The sequence below is a fragment of the Gigantopelta aegis genome, chromosome 2 (assembly GCF_016097555.1).
Source record: "Gigantopelta aegis isolate Gae_Host chromosome 2, Gae_host_genome, whole genome shotgun sequence".
NCBI lineage: Eukaryota > Metazoa > Mollusca > Gastropoda > Neomphalida > Peltospiridae > Gigantopelta > Gigantopelta aegis.
Window position 1 is genome coordinate 50,343,710 of NC_054700.1, and position 21,672 is coordinate 50,365,381.

The window sequence follows — 21,672 nt, forward strand, 5'->3', positions numbered from 1 at the left end:
GAGTACTCGAGGGTCAAACTCAACCTGGACCCGAGTACCCGACACTTACATTAGATGATGATGAGATTAAGGAATAAAGTAAAATATTGGATTCGATTACTCGAGGGTCAAACTCAACCCGGACCCGAGTACCCGACACTTACATTAGATGATGATGAGATTAAGGAATAAAGTTAAATATCATTATGCATCTTAATTCCAGCGTTGAACATGGATGCCAAATCATGCCATTGTAATTGTATTTAGAAACCGGATGATATGTTCAGTGTTGTGATGGATGGACGGCCAGTTTTAAAAGTGAAACTAGCGCATGATCTTATAATTATTGTGTAACTTATATCATTGATTATCTACTGCTGAAATTATTGTCCTACATTGTCCATTGTATTATAGCTGATCATTGTATTCCACCTTGTACGGGTACTTGAGTCCTGTGAACGGACTCAGTCTTGCTAGACTCGACCCGTGCCCAAGTACTCAAGTACTCGTGGAGACCCTAGTGTGGATGCATAATAGAAACTGATATATTTTACAAACCAACTGACAGCTAACAGTACCTTTCTTTCTCATCCTGTCATCCGAGTCATACGAGAAGAAGTATAGGCTATCATATAACCTAGCATGGCGTATCTGTATGATTGTGTCAAATATACAAACACGTGATCAACGTCTCCGAGAACTCAACGTGTATCTTAAAATGTGAGGCAGATAAGTGGTAGTATTAGATAGGAAATATCTAAAATGTGAGGCATCTAGGTGGTAGTATTAGATAGAAAATATCTTTTGAAACCAAAACAAATCGTTACAGCGAAAAGGCCACTCGCATTTGTATCCACCCATAACCCGCAGAACCCTGATATATATAAAATGATCTTGTCGCAATTGCACATTTTAAAACAAAATGCAAACATGTCATCCATACTAGACTCTATTTCAATTATAAATAGTAAGAGACAAAGCAAAAACTTGAACCTGATACTTACAAAAGCACGATTTGAATCTACAACAGTAGAACATAAATGCAGTGTCAAAAAATGTTACCTGAAGTAACTGTGGTACATGCCAACATATTTTAGAAGACACACATATAGAATTCAACCACAAAGGTTTATTTTGGGTACACAGGGATATGGATTGTTCGGTTAACAACGTTATTTATGTAATTACATGCCAAGGTTGCAAAGAACAATAAACTGGTCATACCACTCAGCTGAGAGCCAGAGTATGCATACACAAACAGCAAATAAAACAACCAGAAACAAGATGCATACCTTTAAGTTCACATTTAAATACATGTGTGGCACAAAAAGATATTAAATTCACCATTTTCCCATTTTATCACATAGATACCAATGATGAAATGAAAACAAAGACAAAAGAAATGTATTTTATTGGAAAGTTTTGTCCACTCCTTAATGCTCTTCATTAGATAAAAGCAACAATGACGTAATTAAGTAATTATTAATCCCCTTCTACTGCAGTAACGCCATAATATGTATGACGTCATATTTAGCAGTTCCTTTCTGAAGATGAATAATTGAAACATGTAAAAGGATATTATTTCTTAAAATTGTTTTTAAATACATATAAAATGTACACTTGCTTTCTTTTATCATATATATATATATATAGTTTTCTTATTGTTGTTTTCTTTATGAACAACAAGACCCAAGTCAAAATGATTCAGCCACAACTAGGAGACGATGAAATGACGTCATATTTCAAATGCAGTCTGAGCTAGGACTCGAGAAGCAACGTCATGTTATGATGTCGCTTCCCAAAATTACGTCATTGCACTTGTTATAACATGTGTGCTTCGTATGATTATTATTAACTCAGTTATGTCTGTGTGTGTGTATGTGAGAGTGTATGTGTGTGTGTGAGTGTATGTGTATGTATGTGAGAGTATATATGTGTGTGTGTGTGTGTGCGTGTGTGCGAGTGTGTGTCTGTGTGTGCGTGAGTGTGTGTGTGTGTCTGTGTGTGTGTGTATGTGAGTGTATATATGTGTGTGTGTGTACATGTGTGAGTGTGTATGTGTGTGTGCGCGAGTGGGTGTGTATGTGTGTATATGTGAGTGTGAGTGTGTGTGTGTGTATGTGTGTGTGTGTGTGTGTTGAGTAAAATTAATTAGTGACATCACTGACCATATATGAAGAAGATACTGTTCCAGCTTAACTTGCAGATTGTAACTCCAGTCAGTATCATAGCCACGGCCGGACTTATATATGCACCTAAAACATTTAATATTATATAATAAGTCAGTGTCAACGAAGATGCTTTTTTTAAGTTACATATACACAAACCTATTAGAGGGACAGTCCTGAGTTTGCTGCAATTTTTAAGATGTTATCGACTAACAGAGACTTTTTAACGATTGCATTTACAATTTTTTGCATAAAATATTAGTGGCAGCTAATTAACCGCATTTCTGATCGTTCTAATATTTGTACTACATTAAATTTCATTATATTTTCTTTTAAAAAAAATTTGTTCATACAAAATTATTTGAAGACAATAACCAGTTTCGGTTGCTTACAACTATTAAGAATACCAGAAATAGATTAAATATACAAACACTAATATTCTAAACAAGAAAATATATTTAATATTCAAGCTTAATCATAGAAATATTTTATTTGTCAAAAACATCTCACAATGCAGCAAACTCAGGAAGTCCCTTTAACAGTTGTCAAGATGTGTATTCCAAACTTAAATAACATAAAAAGACAGTAGAAGAAAGCTCGGAGTTTTTCTGCTATAGAAATGAAATAAGTATACCAGGTCATCTTTGAAAAACCAAGTCCATTGAGGGTGATCGATCCTGCAACCCATCACACGTCAGGGCAAGCACGGCCCCAAAATTACATCCCGTCCTTGCATAGGAGGGTGCACACAACGTCTCTCATTATATACCACATCCCCTCCCCATGATATATCTGGTTAGGTATGGCCCACATAGCAGGGTGCACACAACGTCTCTCATTATATACCACATCCCCTCCCATGATATATCTGGTTAGATATGGCCCACATAGGAGGGTGCAACACAACGTCTCTCATTATATACCACATCCCCTCCCCATGATATATCTGGTTAGGTATGGCCCACATAGGAGGGTGCACACAACGTCTCTCTTTATATACCACATCCCCTCCCCATGATATATCTGGTTAGGTATGACCCGTATAGTAGGGTGCAAACAACGTCTCTCATTATATACCACATCCCCTCCCATGATATATCTGGTTAGATATGACCCGCATAGGAGGGTGCAACACAACGTCTCTCTTTATATACCACATCCCCTCCCCATGATATATCTGGTTAGGTATGGCCCGCATAGGAGGGTGAACACAACGTCTCTCTTTATATACCACATCCCCTCCCCATGATATATCTGGTTAGGTATGGCCCGCATAGGAGGGTGAACACAACGTCTCTCTTTATATACCACATCCCCTCCCCATGGTATATCTGGTTAGGTATGGCCCGCATAGGAGGGTGCACACAGCGTCTCTCTTTATATACCACATCCCCTCCCCATGATATATCTGGTTAGGTAAGGCCCGCATAGGAGGGTGCACACAACGTCTCTCTTTATATACCACATCCCCTCCCCATGATATATCTGGTTAGGTATGGCCCGCATAGGAGGGTGCACACAACGTCTCTCTTTATATACCACATCCCCTCCCCATGATATATCTGGTTAGGTATGGCCCACATAGGAGGGTGCACACGTCTCTCATTATATACCACATCCCCTCTCCATGATATATCTGGTTAGGTATGGCCCGTATAGTAGGGTGCACACAACGTCTCTCTTTATATACCACATCCCCTCCCCATGATATATCTGGTTAGGTATGGCCCACATAGGAGGGTGCACACGTCTCTCATTATATACCACATCCCCTCTCCATGATATATCTGGTTAGGTATGGCCCGTATAGTAGGGTGCACACAACGTCTCTCATTATATACCACATCCCCTCCCCATGATATATCTGGTTAGGTATGGCCCACATAGTAAGGTGCACACAACGTCTCTCTTTATATACCACATCCCCTCCCCATGATATATCTGGTTAGGTATGGCCCACATAGGAGAGTGCACACAATGTCTCTCTTTATATACCACATCCCCTCCCCATGATATATCTGGTTAGGTATGGCCCGCATAGGAGAGTGCACACAACGTCTCTCTTTATATACCACATCCCATCTCCATGATATATCTGGTTAGGTATGGCCCGTATAGTAGGGTGCACACAACGTCTCTCTTTATATACCACATCCCCTCCCCATGATATATCTGGTTAGGTAGGCCCACATAGGAGGGTACACACAACTTCTCTCATTATATACCACATCCCCTCCCCATGATATATCTGGTTAGGTATGGCCCGCATAGTAGGGTGCACACAACGTCTCTTTATATACCACATCCCCTCCCCATGATATATCTGGTTAGATATGGCCCACATAGGAGGGTGCAACACAACGTCTCTCATTATATACCACATCCCCTCCCCATGATATATCTGGTTAGGTATGGCCCACATAGGAGGGTGCACACAACGTCTCTCTTTATATACCACATCCCCTCCCCATGATATATCTGGTTAGGTATGGCCCACATAGGAGGGTGCACACAACGTCTCTCATTATATACCACATCCCCTCCCCATGATATATCTGGTTAGGTATGGCCCACATAGGAGGGTGCACACGTCTCTCTTTATATACCACATCCCCTCCCCATGATATATCTGGTTAGGTATGGCCCACATAGGAGGGTGCAGTGCACACAACGTCTCTCTTTATATACCACATCCCCTCCCCATGATATATCTGGTTAGGTATGGCCCGCATAGGAGGGTGCACACAACGTCTCTCTTTATATACCACATCCCCTCCCCATGATATATCTGGTTAGGTATGGCCCACATAGGAGGGTGCACACAACGTCTCCCCACATCCCCTCCCCATGATATATCTGGTTAGGTATGGCCCACATAGGAGGGTGCACACAGTGTCTCTCATTATATACCACATCCCCTCCCCATGATATATCTGGTTAGGTATGGCCCGTATAGTAGGGTGCACACAACATCTCTCATTATATACCACATCCTCTCCCCATGATATATCTGGTTAGATATGGCCCGCATAGGAGGGTGCACACAACGTCTCTCTTTATATACCACATCCCCTCCCCATGATATATCTGGTTAGGTATGGCCCACATAGGAGGGTGCACACAGTGTCTCTCATTATATACCACATCCCCTCTCCATGATATATCTGGTTAGGTATGGCCCGTATAGTAGGGTGCACACAACATCTCTCATTATATACCACATCCTCTCCCCATGATATATCTGGTTAGATATGGCCCGCATAGGAGGGTGCACACAACGTCTCTCTTTATATACCACATCCCCTCCCCATGATATATCTGGTTAGATATGGCCCACATAGAAGGGTGCACACAGTGTCTCTCATTATATACCACATCCCCTCTCCATGATATATCTGGTTAGGTATGGCCCACATAGGAGGGTGCACACAGTGTCTCTCTTTATATACCACATCCCCTCCCCATGATATATCTGGTTAGGTATGGCCCGCATAGGAGGGTGCACACAGTGTCTCTCATTATATACCACATCCCCTCCCCATGATATATCTGGTTAGGTATGGCCCGTATAGTAGGGTGCACACAACATCTCTCATTATATACCACATCCTCTCCCCATGATATATCTGGTTAGATATGGCCCGCATAGGAGGGTGCACACAACGTCTCTCTTTATATACCACATCCCCTCCCCATGATATATCTGGTTAGGTATGGCCCACATAGGAGGGTGCACACAGTGTCTCTCATTATATACCACATCCCCTCTCCATGATATATCTGGTTAGGTATGGCCCGTATAGTAGGGTGCACACAACATCTCTCATTATATACCACATCCTCTCCCCATGATATATCTGGTTAGATATGGCCCGCATAGGAGGGTGCACACAACGTCTCTCTTTATATACCACATCCCCTCCCCATGATATATCTGGTTAGATATGGCCCACATAGGAGGGTGCACACAGTGTCTCTCATTATATACCACATCCCCTCTCCATGATATATCTGGTTAGGTATGGCCCGTATAGGAGAGTGCACACAATGTAGGCATCAAGAAACTAGCGCATGATCTTATAATTATTGTGTAACATATCATTGATTATCTACTGCTGAAATTATTGTCCTACATTGTCCATTGTATTATATCTGATCACTGTATTCCACCTTGTACGGGTACTCGAGTCCTGTGAATAGACTCAAATATTGCTAGACTCGACCCGTGCCCAAGTACTCAAGTACTCGTGGAGACCCTAGTGTGGATGCATAATAGAAACTGATATATTTTACAAATCAACTGACAGCAAACAGTACTTTTCTTTCTCATCCTGTCATCCGAGTCATACGAGAAGAAGTATAGGCTACCATATATCATTTAAAACTAAGGTCGACAACAGTCACCTTTCACACCCTTGTTTTGGTTCGTACACAATAAATATAGCATATCTTACTGTAATTTCACTTGAAATCCATATTTTGTAAAAGGTATATTTTTTTAATCACAAGATTTTCTTCAAACACATTCAGGTGCATTAGTAATGTTCAAACAAAAAAATTTGAATAGCAATTTTGCATTGGAATTTTTTCAGCATTCTTAAAACGGAAATGTCATGTACCCAGTGTATGGTTATTGTAAGGAGATTCAAAGTGACGTCATTGGAATACTAACGTCATTCAAATTCAAAATTGGCTATATTATTAGAATGCTTCGCCACATTAAAATAAAAACTGGTCTACTAACCTTGACCCCTGTCAAATTTCTATAACGAGCGGACAATGCTGTTTACAGGTTGGTATTTTGTTATTTTTCATAATTCTGGACAAAATATTAATTTTAAGTTTCAAAAGATGAAAGAAATAAAAAGTACCTTTTGTCAAATATATCATATCAAAAAATTACCGTTGGATATCTTTTATTTACTGTGTAGCCTACGAAGCCAAAACAAGGGTGCAAAAGGTGACTGTCATCGACCCTAGTTGTAAATCTATTGGCTGAAATCTTTGCAATGAATTCCATTCCTTTCTTATAAAATGCATTCACAAACAAAATTATAATTGTTTTCAAAATTATATTCACAGCTGCATGAGGAATCGGTGTTAAGACCAACTCGATATAAGTCTGCTTTTAAATCACTACACCTGTAATGTACATTCAGGTTACCGGGAGGTTACCACATGTAAGAAAAGTCGAGAACGGTGTTTCGTTCTCGAAAAAAAATTCAACAACGGTAGTTTCGTTTCCGAATGTAAACCAGGCAATGCATTCTGGACTTCTGCGTTTCATTTTCTGGTAAGGAATTGCATCAATGTGCAATTGCAAGCAATAATATTCATTCCACATTTAAGCAGCGTCCACTAGATAAAGTTACTTCCAGATTTCGTTAGTCGTACCAATAACAGGAATTCAATTCTAACTTTCATATAGTTGTGGTAACCTATAGGTAATTACCAGGCTATATTTTCTGGTAACCTGTAAATGGGTTATCAGACAAAATGCTTATTTCGATGCCTGACGTCTCTCATTACATACTGAAATTTTGAACAGTTCTTTACACTTGTGTTTTTATTTAACTTTTGAATTTTTATATTGATGTTTCTCATCACATTATTGTTGCATTTACCACAGTTTGACACCCAATAGCCGATGTATATTTTGTGCTGGGGTGTCGTTAAACATTCATTCATTCATTCATTCATTCATTCAGGTATATCCCCATCTGAACTCCCCTCACATGCGACTAGTTCTATAACAGCCCTTACTAGCATTTAAAGCTACTATGGTTATGAGTAAATTTCTTTTGTTATATACTGCACCCCCTCTCCCCCCCCCCCCCAACTCCCACCAAACCTGATATTTTAGGTTAAGTATGGCTCTATCTGAACCAGTGGTGTAGTGAGGGGGAGAAGAGGATCTGTGCCCTCCCAATCAAACCTCTTTTTTATAGTATTAAATTTTATAAATCACACACACACACACACACATATTGTGGGCACTATGGCCAATTCTAGAACCGCTCAGTAGTCTTGGCTATAGTTATAACGAGACTTCTCTCATTATATAATACCCCACCCCACCCCACCTGATATTTTAGGTTCTGTATATGGCTCTATCTAAATCCCCCTCTCATATGGCCAATTCTAGAACTGCCCAATAATCTTACCGGCGTAAGCTATTGTTATAAGACGACTTCTCTCATTTGGCGGGGCCCAGGCAGAGATGACGCCATTTAGTGCAGGTATGGAGCAGCCCTGCAAATAAATGACAGCTTTATAATCAGTAAAAAGTGATTTTGTAATAAAATATTTAAAAACACAAAGTCTCATTTAATTGGCAGGATTCAAGCCTATACTGCACCATTTAGCATAGCATGCAAATCATTTGCGTACCCTCCTCCCAAGCAAAACTCTATTCTGCCAATAGCACATCGACACACAGTACCCAGTCATGCATAATAACAAAGGGTGACGCCATCTCTAGTCATTGTGGAATCGACACCAAATTACAAGACAAAAGAATGGCTCGCTGAGTGGGATATGAAGGAGATTATATGAGTTCCAAGTGACCACAATAGAGCAACTTTGGGAATCTTAATTGGGAAACTGTTGGGTTGTAATTGGGAAAAAGTTTGGTATTGGATTGGGAATTTACATTAGGGGAATGGGGTTGCCTACCGGCCCCATACCCAAAATGTATGGTAGATTATACCCTGAAATGCAATATAATGCATAATTTACTGGTACTATATTATGACTCCTCAAATGAATATATCCAGCCAGTGCACCACGACTGGTACATCAAAGGCCGTGGTATGTACTACCCTGTCTGTGGGATGGTGCATATGAAAGATCCCTTGCTGCTAATCAAAAAGAGTAGCCCATGAAGTGGCGACAGCGGGTTTCCTTCTTCACTATCTGTGTGGTCCTTAACCATATGTCTGCTGCCATATAACCGTAAATAAAATGTGTTGAGTGCGTCATTATAAAAAACATTTCCTTCCTTCAAATGAATATAGGTCTTATACAACACATAGTTTACCTCTAGGACTCTCTGATACAATACATAGAATGCCCTGCATGCATACAAATGTAATAAAGTACACATCTCACCTATACAAATTCCTAAATGAATACAGGGCTAATACAATGCACAACTTGCCTCAATGATCCCATGAAAGAATATATGGCTAATAATTAATGCCTAGTTTATCTTGATGATTTCCTGAATGCATATATGGCTAATACAATGCAGATGTTATCTCTACGACTCCCTAAATTAATATGTGGCCAATACAATGCACAGTTTACCTCGACGACTCCCTAAATGAAGACAGAGCCAACACAGTGTACAGTTTACCAGGACAAATCCCTGAATGACAGGGCCAATACATTGCACAGTTTACCTCAATGACTTCCGGAATGAAGACAGGGCCAATACAATGCACAGTTTACCTCGACGACTTCCGGAATGAAGACAGGGCCAATACATTGCAGAGTTTACCCTGATGCCTCCCTGAAAACACGGCCAATACAAGGCACAGTTTACCTCAATGACTTCCGGAATGAAGACAGGGCCAATACAATGCAAAGTTTACCTCGATAATTCCATGAATGAATACAGAGTTAATACAACATGCATATAGCTTACCGCTACAACTCCGCTAATAAATATTGGGACAATATAATTCACAGTTTACCTCAATGACTCTCGGAATGAACATAGAGCTATACAATACATAGCCCACCCCTAAGACTAAATGAATGAATATTGGGGCAATACAATGCATACATTGTAACTGACCTCGCCGACTCCCTGAATGAAGACGGGGCCAATACAGTGCACAGTTTACCCCTGATGACTCTTTGAATGATGATAGGGCCAATACAATGCACTGTTTACCTCAACGACTCCCTGAATGAAGCGGATGATAAACACAACGGCGTAGTGGTAGGTCACAGCAAACGGCAGAACGATGAAGAGCACACTGCTGATCAAGATGGATATGGCGCAAACTCTGAAGAAGAGATCACACACCACTGTTAAAAGGACTGAATTAGTGAGGGGAGTTAGGGAGTTGATAGTGTTGAGTGAGTGAGTGAGTGAGTGAGTGAGTTTGTGAGCGAGCTAGCGAGTGAGCTAGTGAGTGAGTGAGCTATTGAGTGAGAGTGTGTGAGTCTTGGATGGGTGGGTGTTTTTTTGGATTGGAGGGAGGGAGGGAGGGAGGGAGGGAGGAAGGAAGGAAGGAAGGAAGGAAGGAAGGAAGGAAGGAATTGAGGTTTAACAACACCGTAGCACAAAAATACACATAAGCTATTGGGTGTCAAAAAAACAGTAATATTAAAGGAACAGTTTCAAACTTTCGTTTATAATGATAAAAATATTTATTCATCTTTCTTGTGAAATGTAAAGGATTATAATTACATACCAAGTATTATATTTATTTATTTATTTATTTATAATGTAAAACATAACAAGGTCACCAACAGGTTAACGAGTCGCGTCACATTTGAATTTTAATAGCATCTCCATTACTGATAAAGAACAGGCTGCGGTTTTAAACAGTAGAAATTTCTCTATGTACTTACGGTAATAGTTTTCGTCGAGGATTCTGGTGTATATCACACACAACATATCCAATCAGATAGCAGATGTTATGTTACCTTCACTTGGCTTTAAAAAAGACATATATATACTTAGCCAAAAAAGTTTAGCAATTCTCGGAACCGCCGTGACGTCACACAGCCTAGTTACCGATCATCCGGTTCTTTGGGGGTGAAGCAAAGCCTTAGTGATTACTGGTTTACATAGAATAAAGTTCTCATATTAACTTTTTACATGCCTTCCATATTGTCATTTATTTTCTGTAGCTAACACATAGTTGCAATACGTCTTATGTGTATTATAACAGCTTGGGTTGCCATATAAGAGAAACGAACAACGGGAATCTGAATTAGTATAATCTATATTTAGTACCGATGTGTTTCCGTGTACTTTGAATGTCGAGGGGACAGGGTAGGTTGGGCAGAATATAATTTTTGTTGATGCAATTTTCAGGTAATGTTAATTAATTTTTTTTACAATTTTGAAATGATAAGATAATTATTAATATAATAATTATGATGTGGGCTACAAAATATATAATTTGTATTTATAATAAAATTTGTATGCATGATTAAGTTAATTATTTTTATGATTTAATATTTATTTTATTTCCAAATAATATATAATAATTAAACAATGGCAAAGTTGTTACTTTACAACTTCAAAATTGCAATAGTATTATTGTCATATCTTATTATATAGATGTAATGGCAACAGTTATAATGTTCCACTGAATACATTCTTTTATTCTTAAAACAAAATAGTTTTTTGAAATAATGAAATGCTTTTGTTTTTACAGATTGCAAAATTACCACATGATGTTGCCCTTCCTTACCGGTTGAATGCAGGCAACAAAAAATAGCAATAATAAAATATAGCCATCCTCAGACCTTGACATCTAGGGGGAGAAATATCTCTCTCTACTTGCCCATCACACCTAAGATTAGTTCAGGGAGAATAATATATAGTTCCCTTTGGCATGTGAATTTATATACATGTAGTATCAATATGGTAATATTTTAAAATTGCCCCCCATAAACTACATTAGGGAGCAAATAATCAGTTCCCTCAGTTATTTTCATGTCGAGGTCTACAACCTAATAAAACATAAGTGTTACCTCGTCGAACAAACATGCAAATGTTTTAATAATAGGGTTTAACCTGGTATATTTAGTAATAAAACACAAAAACTTACCTGAGTAAATAATGGTTAATATATATATATATATATGTATAATATTGGTGTTGTTTTATATCTAGTCACAATGGATATTGCAGATATTTTCTTGTTCAGTCTTGTGCTGTATTGGAATTGTTAATGCAGTTCAATTTAAGTAATATCTACAAAACTAATTTTTAATAGTATACAGCTGGAGAAAGGAGGCAAATATGGTTGTTAATAAACTGATCTATATCAGTATGCCTTCTACTAGACTACACATATTTAACCTAAGTTGCTTTTAACACGGGTTAAATTACCTCATGTAGATACACTTGTTACATATTCAAGGAAAATATATGAATGAGATAGTTAAATGCTATATTCTCCATGTCAAACAGTGTTTTCAAAATGGAAAACAAATATCAGATATGGCAGTTGACCATTCATTTTATTGCAGGTAATTTCTAAAGCAGATTACACACACAAACACACACACACACAAACACACACACAAACACACACACACACACACAAACTGAACTGTAGAATACCATGAAACTACATATATATGTAAAAAGGTAAGTCCTCTAACTTGAACAAGTAAAATTTACAAATGTACCACAACCACCAAATTACATTGATCCACAATAGAATAGATTTTTATGTATTTTTAGATTTATGTATATGTATGTGTAGTGTTTTCCCCATGCTTGTTTTAGCACGGTGCAGCACCATGCCTCAGTAGTCTAGCACCATCTTGCCTTAATCAGCACCATGCTGCCCTGAGATTAAATAAGCCTTTTTCACTAATTAATTCTAAAATTGCCTTTATAAAACACCCAAAAAGGTATTATTAATTAATAAAATATGCCTTTTACATCTTTTGCCATTCATTTATTAAAGCAAGCACATAAATTACATTAATGTTTATTTCAATTCATTTTTGTGTATTTTTAATGAAAAAAAGTACCCCGAAAATGGTGAAAATGTCCCAAAAGTGGTCTACCATGCCTATACAAATTTCTAGGGAAATCACTAATGTGTGTGTGTATATATATTTATATATGTATGTATGTATGTATGTATGTATGTATGTATGTATGTATGTATGTATATATATATATATATATATATATATATATATACATACACACACACACATTAGGGATTTCCCTAGAAATTTGGCATATATATATATATATATATATATATATACTGAAACAAAGGCACACACACATTATTTACCCTCTGCACTAAAGTAAATACTAAACACACGGAGAGGTGGGGGGGGGGGGGACGACCTATATTTTCTTACTGCAGGCCTGCTACAGACACATTTGTAAAAAAAAAAAAAAAAATAATTAAAGTTTAAACAAGAATTTAGGCCTATATTATAATTATTATATGTGTAATTTAGCAGTATAAACTTTTATTTTAAAATTAAAAAATAAATAAATAAGATGTAGTAGCTGTGGTATGGCAAAATAAATACAAGTATAGATAATTCTCGGAACCGGCGTGACGTCACACGGCCTAGTTACCGATCATCCGGGTCTTTGGGGGTGAAGCAAAGCCTTAGTGATTACTGGTTTACATAGAATAAAGTTATCATATTAACTTTTTACATGCCTTACATATTGTCATTTATTTTCTGTAGCTAACACATAGTTGCAATACGTCTTATGTGTATTATAACAGCTTGGGTTGCCATATAAGAGAAACGAACAACGGGAATCTGAATTAGTATAATCTATATTTAGTACCGATGTGTTTCCGTGTACTTTGAATGTCGAGGGGACGGCAGGTTGGGCAGAATATAATTTTTGAAATGATAAGATAATTATTAATATAATAATTATGATGTGGGCTACAAAATATATAATTTGTATTTATAATAAAATTTGTATGCATGATTAAGTTAATTATTTTTATGATTTAATAATTATTTTATTTCCAAATAATATGTAATAATTAAACAATGGCAAAGTTGTTACTTTACAAGTTCAAAATTACAATAGTATTATTGTCATATTTTATTATATAGACGTGTTGGCAACAGTATAATGTTCCACTGAATACATTCTTTTATTCTTAAAACAAAATACAGTTTCTTGAAATAATGAAATGCTTTTGTTTTTACAGATTGCAAAATTACCACATGATGTTGCCCTTCCTTACCGGTTGAATGCAGGCAACAAAAAATAGCAATAATAAAATATAGCCATCCTCAGACCTTGACATCTAGGGGGAGCAATATCTCTACTTACCCATCACACCTGATATTAGTTTCAAGGAGAATAATATATAGTTTCCTTTGGCATGTGAATATATATACATGTAGTAACAATATGGTAATATTTTAAATTGCCCCCATAAACTACATTATGGAGCAAATAATCAGTTCCCTCAGTTATTTTTATGTCGAGGTCTACAACCTAATAAAACATAAGTGTTACCTCGTCGAACAAACATGCAAATGTTTTAATAATAGAGTTTAACCTGGTATATTTAGTAATAAAACACAAAAACTTACCTGAGTAAATAATGGTTAATATATATATGTATAATATTGGTGTTGTTTTATATCTAGTCACAATGGATATTGCAGATATTTTCTTGTTCAGTCTTGTGCTGTATTGGAATTGTTATTGCAGTTCAATTTAAGTAATATCTACAAAACTAATTTTTAATAGTATACAGCTGGAGAAAGGAGGCAAATATGGTTGTTAATAAACTGATCTATATCGGTATGCCTTCTACTAGACTACACATATTTAACCTAAGTTGCTTTTAACCCGGGTTAAATTACCTCATGTAGATGCACTTATGTAGCATATTTTCAAGAAAATATATGAATGAGATAGTTAAATGCTATATTCTCCATGTCAAACAGTGTTTTCAAAATGGAAAACAAATATCAGATATGGCAGTTGACCATTCATTTTATTGCAGGTAATTTCTAAAGCAGATTACACATCCAAACACACACACACACACACACACTGAACTGTAGAATACCATGAAACTACATATATATATGTAAAAAGGTAAGTCCTCTAACTTGAACAAGTAAAATTTACAAATGTACCACAACCACCAAATTACATTGATCCACAATAGAATAGATTTTTATGTATTTTTAGATTTATGTATATGTATGTGTAGTGTTTTCCCCATGCTTGTTTTAGCACGGTGCAGCACCATGCCTCAATAGTCTAGCACCATTTTGCCTTAATCAGCACCATGCTGCCCTGAGATTAAATAAGCCTTTTTCACTAATTAATTCTAAAATTGCCTTTATAAAACACCCAAAAAGGTATTATTAATTAATAAAATATGCCTTTTACATCTTTTGCCATTCATTTATTAAAGCAAGCACATAAATTACATTAATGTTTATTTCAATTCATTTTTGTGTATTTTTAATGAAAAAAAGTACCCCGAAAATGGTGAAAATGCCCCAAAAGTGGTCTACCATGCCTATACAAATTTCTAGGGAAATCACTGTGTGTGTGTGTATATATGTATATATATATATGTATGTATGTATGTATGTATGTATATGTGTATATATATATATATAGTATGTATGTATATGTATACATATACATCTATAGATAAATACATGTATATACACACACACATATACATATACATATACACACACACACACACACTGATTTCCCTAGAAATTTGGCATAAATATATTTATATATGTGTGTATATATATATATATATATATATATATATATATATATATATATATATATATATATATATATATATATATACTGAAACCGTCACACATTATTTACCCTCTGCACCAAAGTAAATACTAAACACACGGAGAGGTGGGGCGGGGGGGGGGGGGACGACCTATATTTTCTTACTGCAGGCCTGCTACAGACACATTTGTAAAAAATAATAATTAATAATTAAAGTTTAAACAAGAATTTAGGCCTATATTATAATTATTATGTGTAATTTAGCAGTATAAACTTTTATTTTAAAATTAAAAAATAAATAAATAAGATGTAGTAGCTGTGGTATGGCAAAATAAATACAAGTATAGATAATATCCAAGCAAGTAAGATTAAATGAAAAATAAAGACCACACAAATGTGATGATAAAGGAATATACTCTTTATTCAAGAACTGGATGCATCGTTTTGTTGGGGGGGTCATGGAAGACGATGGAATTGTGTATTTTATTTACAGTATAATGTGGGATTTTTATCACTGCACATGCTTTAACCATTTTGTTTGCTAAATTAATCTCTGTTGGTGTCAACAAGCAACAACATTAACGTCAACGTAGTCACATTCTGTGAGGGAAGCCATGGAATTCCATCAGGTTTGTCGTTTTAATGACCCTACCCACAAGCGGCGCCTAGTCTCTTCTTTTGGAAATTTGTCAAACGATATTTTTTTTTAACATCATGTTATGGTTTATGCAGCCAAATGCGCAACATATGTTAGGCATCGTGACCGTTAACCGTTGTAAATGATCGACCAAAGTTGCCTCATTTCACTATCAAACCATACGTAACTAAGGAGAAGCTTCACCGCGTCACGTGATAAACAATGGCGGCCAGGGGTCGAAGTACCCGTATGTTCGGTTCCAAGAATATCCAAGCAACTAAGATTAAATGAAAAATAAAGACCACAAATTTAATGATAAAGGAATATACTCTTTATTCAAGAAGTGGATGCATCGTTTTGTTGGGGGTTTTTTCATGGAAGATGATGGAATTGTGTATTTTATTTACAGTATAATGTGGGATTTTTATCACTGCACATGCTTTAACCATTTTGTTTGCTAAATTAATCTCTGTTGGTGTCAACAAGCAACAACATTAACGTCAACGTAGTCACATTCTGTGAGGGAAGCCATGGAATTCCATCAGGTTTGTCGTTTTAATGACCCTACCCACAAGCGGCGCCTAGTCTCTTCTTTTGGAAATTTGTAAAACGAATTTTTTTTTTTAACATCATGTTATGGTTTATGCAGCCAAATGCACAACATGTGTTAGGCATCGTGACCGTTAACTGTTGTAAATGATCGACCAAAGTTGCCTCATTTCACTATCAAACCATACGTAACTAAGGAGAAGCTTCACCGCGTCACGTGATAAACAATGGCGGCCAGGGGTCGAAGAACCCGTATGTTCGGTTCCGAGAATGTGGTAAATGTGCTTAAAGATAGACTAAACTCCAACAAGAGCCTTATGTGTTGGAAAGACGCACAACACATACTGACACTTTAACAAATGAAAAACGCGTAATTTTAGAATTAATAAAAAAAAAACATGATTATTCCTGTTAACTGGGGGCAGCCATTTTGTTTTGTTTTTTTGTGACATCCGGTGGTATACAGTACGCGAACCAACCATAATTGCGTCTAGACTAGTTGGGGAAAAAATTGAAAAATTTCTGTTAGACGGTTGATCGGCGGCACTGCGATCGTGCACGAGCTACTTGATTTGAGCCTCTGACATTTTTCTTCTTGTCATTTGCCGCTATGTTGTCGTTACACTACGTTATGAATTAATAAAACATAATTATATATTTATTTCACGTGGGGTTTTTTCTCTCAAAATCGTGATATACGTGTTTACAAGGCATTCGCACTACACTGAAAATAATAACTAAATAATACATTTATACTGACCATTAACCCTTATAAATCGTTTAAAGGGAAACGATTACAATAAGCAAACAATAAAAAGGAGTGTATGGAGAAGGGAGAGTTCTTCGGTTTACTAACAAAAGTGAAATCGAGGGGAAAAGGGGGAAAAGAAAGAATAAGCTTGGTTTTGCGTATGTGATATTTGGCACAGCAGGAAAGTTCATTTCATTTGTGAGGGGAAGTCGAATCTGTTTTTACGTTTACTGTATTTAAAAAAGTAAAATAAATAATAATGAAAACAGAAAGTGAAAACAATAAACTAAAAATGTTTTTAAAAGGATGGTGGTGGTGGTGGGGGGGGGGGGGGGGGAATACTGCGAGTTAGATGGGAAATTAAAAAATATATAAATATTTAAAAATAATAATGTTTGCTTTTGCCTACGTGACAAATTATTGTCATGGGCAGCTATGGATGCTGTCTTATTTGTCTGAGGGGAGCAGGTTTCCAGGTCCGTAGAAACAATATCTGGGGTGAGGGTGATTTCAGCGTCCATAGTGTGGAGACGGGACACAAAGTCATATTTTTACCTTTATTAATTTTCGTCCTCGAGTACAAGCGGGGCGGGCTGTAACACACACACACACACACACACACACACACACACACACACACACACACACACACACACACACCGGTCCACCTCATTTCCCACAGGCCTGTGATGTCGAATCTGTTCGCCGGTGTTATAATTTATTTTTTTTTATTAATTTTTGTGTTTGGCCAATACAATATGACATTATATATACGCTATTTGATCCACGCTAAGTCTATTAGTATGTTTTATGATACTTTTCCATGTGCTGCCACAAGGTTTGGGGCAAGTAGTATATTATAGTATTTACTTATTTTTTGTGTGTCTTGGTTAAATTTGTTAAGTCTGCTTTGAACTTGCCCCATGTCCATGTTGGTGTCCCCTACAGTGATTTTAAATTTCATATTAATCAATATATCTTTTCGACTTGGCAAGATGATTGGGACGGTGCGGTTGCAAACAAACTTCATTCTGTCACGCCAGTCCTGGGAGAGTGGCAGTCATCCTACAGGCGGTGCAGGAAGGATGAAGTAGTCTTGTGCCGTGCCCGCATCGGCAGTGTTCGAGATTAAATTTCTTGGCTAGTATCCCAATTGGATACTAACATTCCAAAATCTGGTATCCCACCTGAGAATTTAGTATTATATGGCATCCCAGTGGGATACTGGGTTCTTGAAGTCTGGTATCCAAAATTAAATTCTGGTATCCCCGGGATATTGGGATACCGTTAATCTCGAACACTGATCGGCCATGCATATTTGACGCATTCATGTATTTTAAAGGACCCCCCCCCCCCCCCCCCCACCTCCTCAGTGTGAACATTGTCAGTGTACACTGACTGTGCGCCACATTTTGGTTGAGTGTGATCATCTCAAGCCGACAGTCTATATTTGGCGACAGAAATGTTTTAGAATCTTTTAAACTCCATCCAGAATTAATTGTAAAGTTTTAAAAACACTTCTATACAAAGGTTTAAAATATACTTACCTTGATTTATGTATTATATTGTACTTTTTCCCCACAGCTCCTTACACAGTGGTTTTACGTAAATATATAAAATTAATAATGTTTTCATATATGTATGTTTGTTGTACTTAACATTTGTGACACCCAAAATAGTCGATGTGTATTTTTGTGCTGGGGCGTCGTTAAACATTCATTCATTCATTCATTAAATTCGTTAAATTGGTCAATAATAATAAAATGTGCCTACAAAACTATGTTTCATTGTATGATCATCGCCGAATCTACCAACGATCCCAACTATCGCTAATCGTTGGTACTTTCCTCTGCGAGCTGCTTTGTTAAATAAATGTGTGTTGCCGTGAATTCCAAAAGGCACATGGGTACAGGTTTTATCTGTAGCTGTTGTTGTTGCAGATATATTCTCTCTAGCACCCATATACCTTTTCATCCACTAAATATACCAATTTTACTTGTAAACGTGTGCCGTCGATTTGACCAACGATCACAACGATCGCGGGTTACATGTCGTTTACGAACTTTGTTAAATAAATGGGTGTTGGCGTGATTTCCAAAAGGAACATGGGTACAGGTTTTATCTGAAACTGTTGTTGTTGCAGATGTATTCTCTCTAACACCCATTTATCTTTTCCTCCATTAATTGTACCAATATTACCTGTAAACGTGTACCGCCGATTTGACCAACGATCATAACGATCGCGGGTTACATGTCGTTTACGAGCTTTGTTAAATAAATGTGTGTAGGAGTGATTTCCAAAAAGAAATTCGGTACAGGGGCTGTTTGTATTACAGCTATATGTATATTAGTAGTAGGGGGGCCTGTTGAGTGCCATGATTGACCTACTTTCCCGTGATCACGTGACCTTGGTAGGAGACAATGGGCTTTTGTGTAGGAAACAATGGCCTTTGTATAGGGGGGTGCAGGTGTCTGACCTTGGTAGGAAACAATGGTCAAGGAAACAATGACACAATGGTCTTTGTGTAGCAAACAATGACACAATGGCTTTTTTGTGTAGGAAACAATGGCCTTTGTATAGGGGGGTGCAGGTGTCTGGTCTCGGTAGGAAACAATGGTCAAGGAAACAATGGCACAATGGCCTTTGTGTAGGAAACAATGGTCTTTGTGTAGGAGACAATGACCTGGGTACAGGTGTGCGATCATGGTGTATTCAATTCAATGTATTGCATATTACCAAACAAACTGGTGTCAGCAAACAAATAAAAGCAAAGAAACAACAACAATTAATAATAACAATATGTACAGGCCAGGTGTAAGTCTGACGTTGGTTTTGGCTTCATTGTATAACGTCTACTGTGTTGTTGTATTTTTGTATTCACAGTGGACATAGACGTGAATGTTTAGTCACAGTGTTTTATTCTAGACACCCAAAATAATAGCCGTTTAAAAGATTTCTCGTGGGGAAGGACTGTAACTGTTTGCTGACTGTTTGGTTTAAAGTGAGGCTTTCATGTCGCCAGACAAAATGCGTGTGTGATGATTTTCATTCATTTGTATTTCTTTAGCACATTGTCGACGTTTTCTTTGTTGCCGTCATTCAGCCATTCATTCAGCCATTCATTAATTCGCTTTATAATAGAGGAGTACTTTATCAGACCTCTTCATCAGCCCTCATACAAAGGCATTTTATTACGCCTCTCCGAGTGTTTATGAAACCAGGTGAACTGCAAAAGACATACCGACGCGTGCCCGTCTTAAGTAGCAGAATAAATTTGTTATGGTATGCACACTGACCGTCAAAGTTTGTTTGTGTTTAGCGACATCACTAGAGGACATTGATTTATGAATCATCGGTTATTGGATGAAAAACATAATTTTGACAGTTTTAGAGAGGAAACCCGCTACATTTTTTCCATGAGTAGCAAGTGATCTTTTATATACACAATGCAGTCACGCGTTCTTTCTTCATAGGAATGGGCTGTAGTGTTTCACACACACACACACACGCACGCACGCACACACACACACGCACGCACGCTCGCAAGCACGCATGCACAAAACGTTTGTGTTTAATTATGAAATACTGGCCCCATAAGGGGTATGAGATTGTGTATATAAAAGATCACTTGCTACTCATGGAAAAAATGTAGCGGGTTTTCCTCTCTAAAACTGTCAAAATTATGTTTTTCATCCAATAACCGATGATTCATAAATCAATGTCCTCTAGTGATGTCGCTAAACACAAACAAACTTTGACGGTCAGTGTGCATACCATAACAAATTTATTCTGCTACTTAAGACGGGCACGCGTCGGTATGTCTTTTGCAGTTCACCTGGTTTCATAAACACTCGGAGAGGCGTAATAAAATGCCTTTGTATGAGGGCTGATGAAGAGGTCTGATAAAGTACTCCTCTATTATAAAGCGAATTAATGAATGGCTGAATGAATGGCTGAATGACGGCAACAAAGAAAACGTCGACAATGTGCTAAAGAAATACAAATGAATGAAAATCATCACACACGCATTTTGTCTGGCGACATGAAAGCCTCACTTTAAACCAAACAGTCAGCAAACAGTTTACAGTCCTTCCCCAC

The 21,672-nt window shown here is 37.3% G+C and overlaps 1 protein-coding gene across 1 annotated transcript in view; it reads right to left on the minus strand.

The window, feature by feature from the left end:
• Positions 1 to 21,672, minus strand: part of LOC121386692 (vesicular glutamate transporter 1-like) — an 88,455-nt gene that overhangs the window by 19,695 nt on the left and 47,088 nt on the right. Inside the window, exons 4-6 of the mRNA XM_041517687.1 lie at positions 10,048 to 10,162; positions 8,312 to 8,399; positions 2,148 to 2,234 (exon numbers count right to left, since the gene is read on the minus strand). Coding sequence (XP_041373621.1) covers positions 2,148 to 2,234; positions 8,312 to 8,399; positions 10,048 to 10,162 — 290 coding nt within the window. The remainder of the gene's footprint in view (positions 1 to 2,147; positions 2,235 to 8,311; positions 8,400 to 10,047; positions 10,163 to 21,672) is intronic.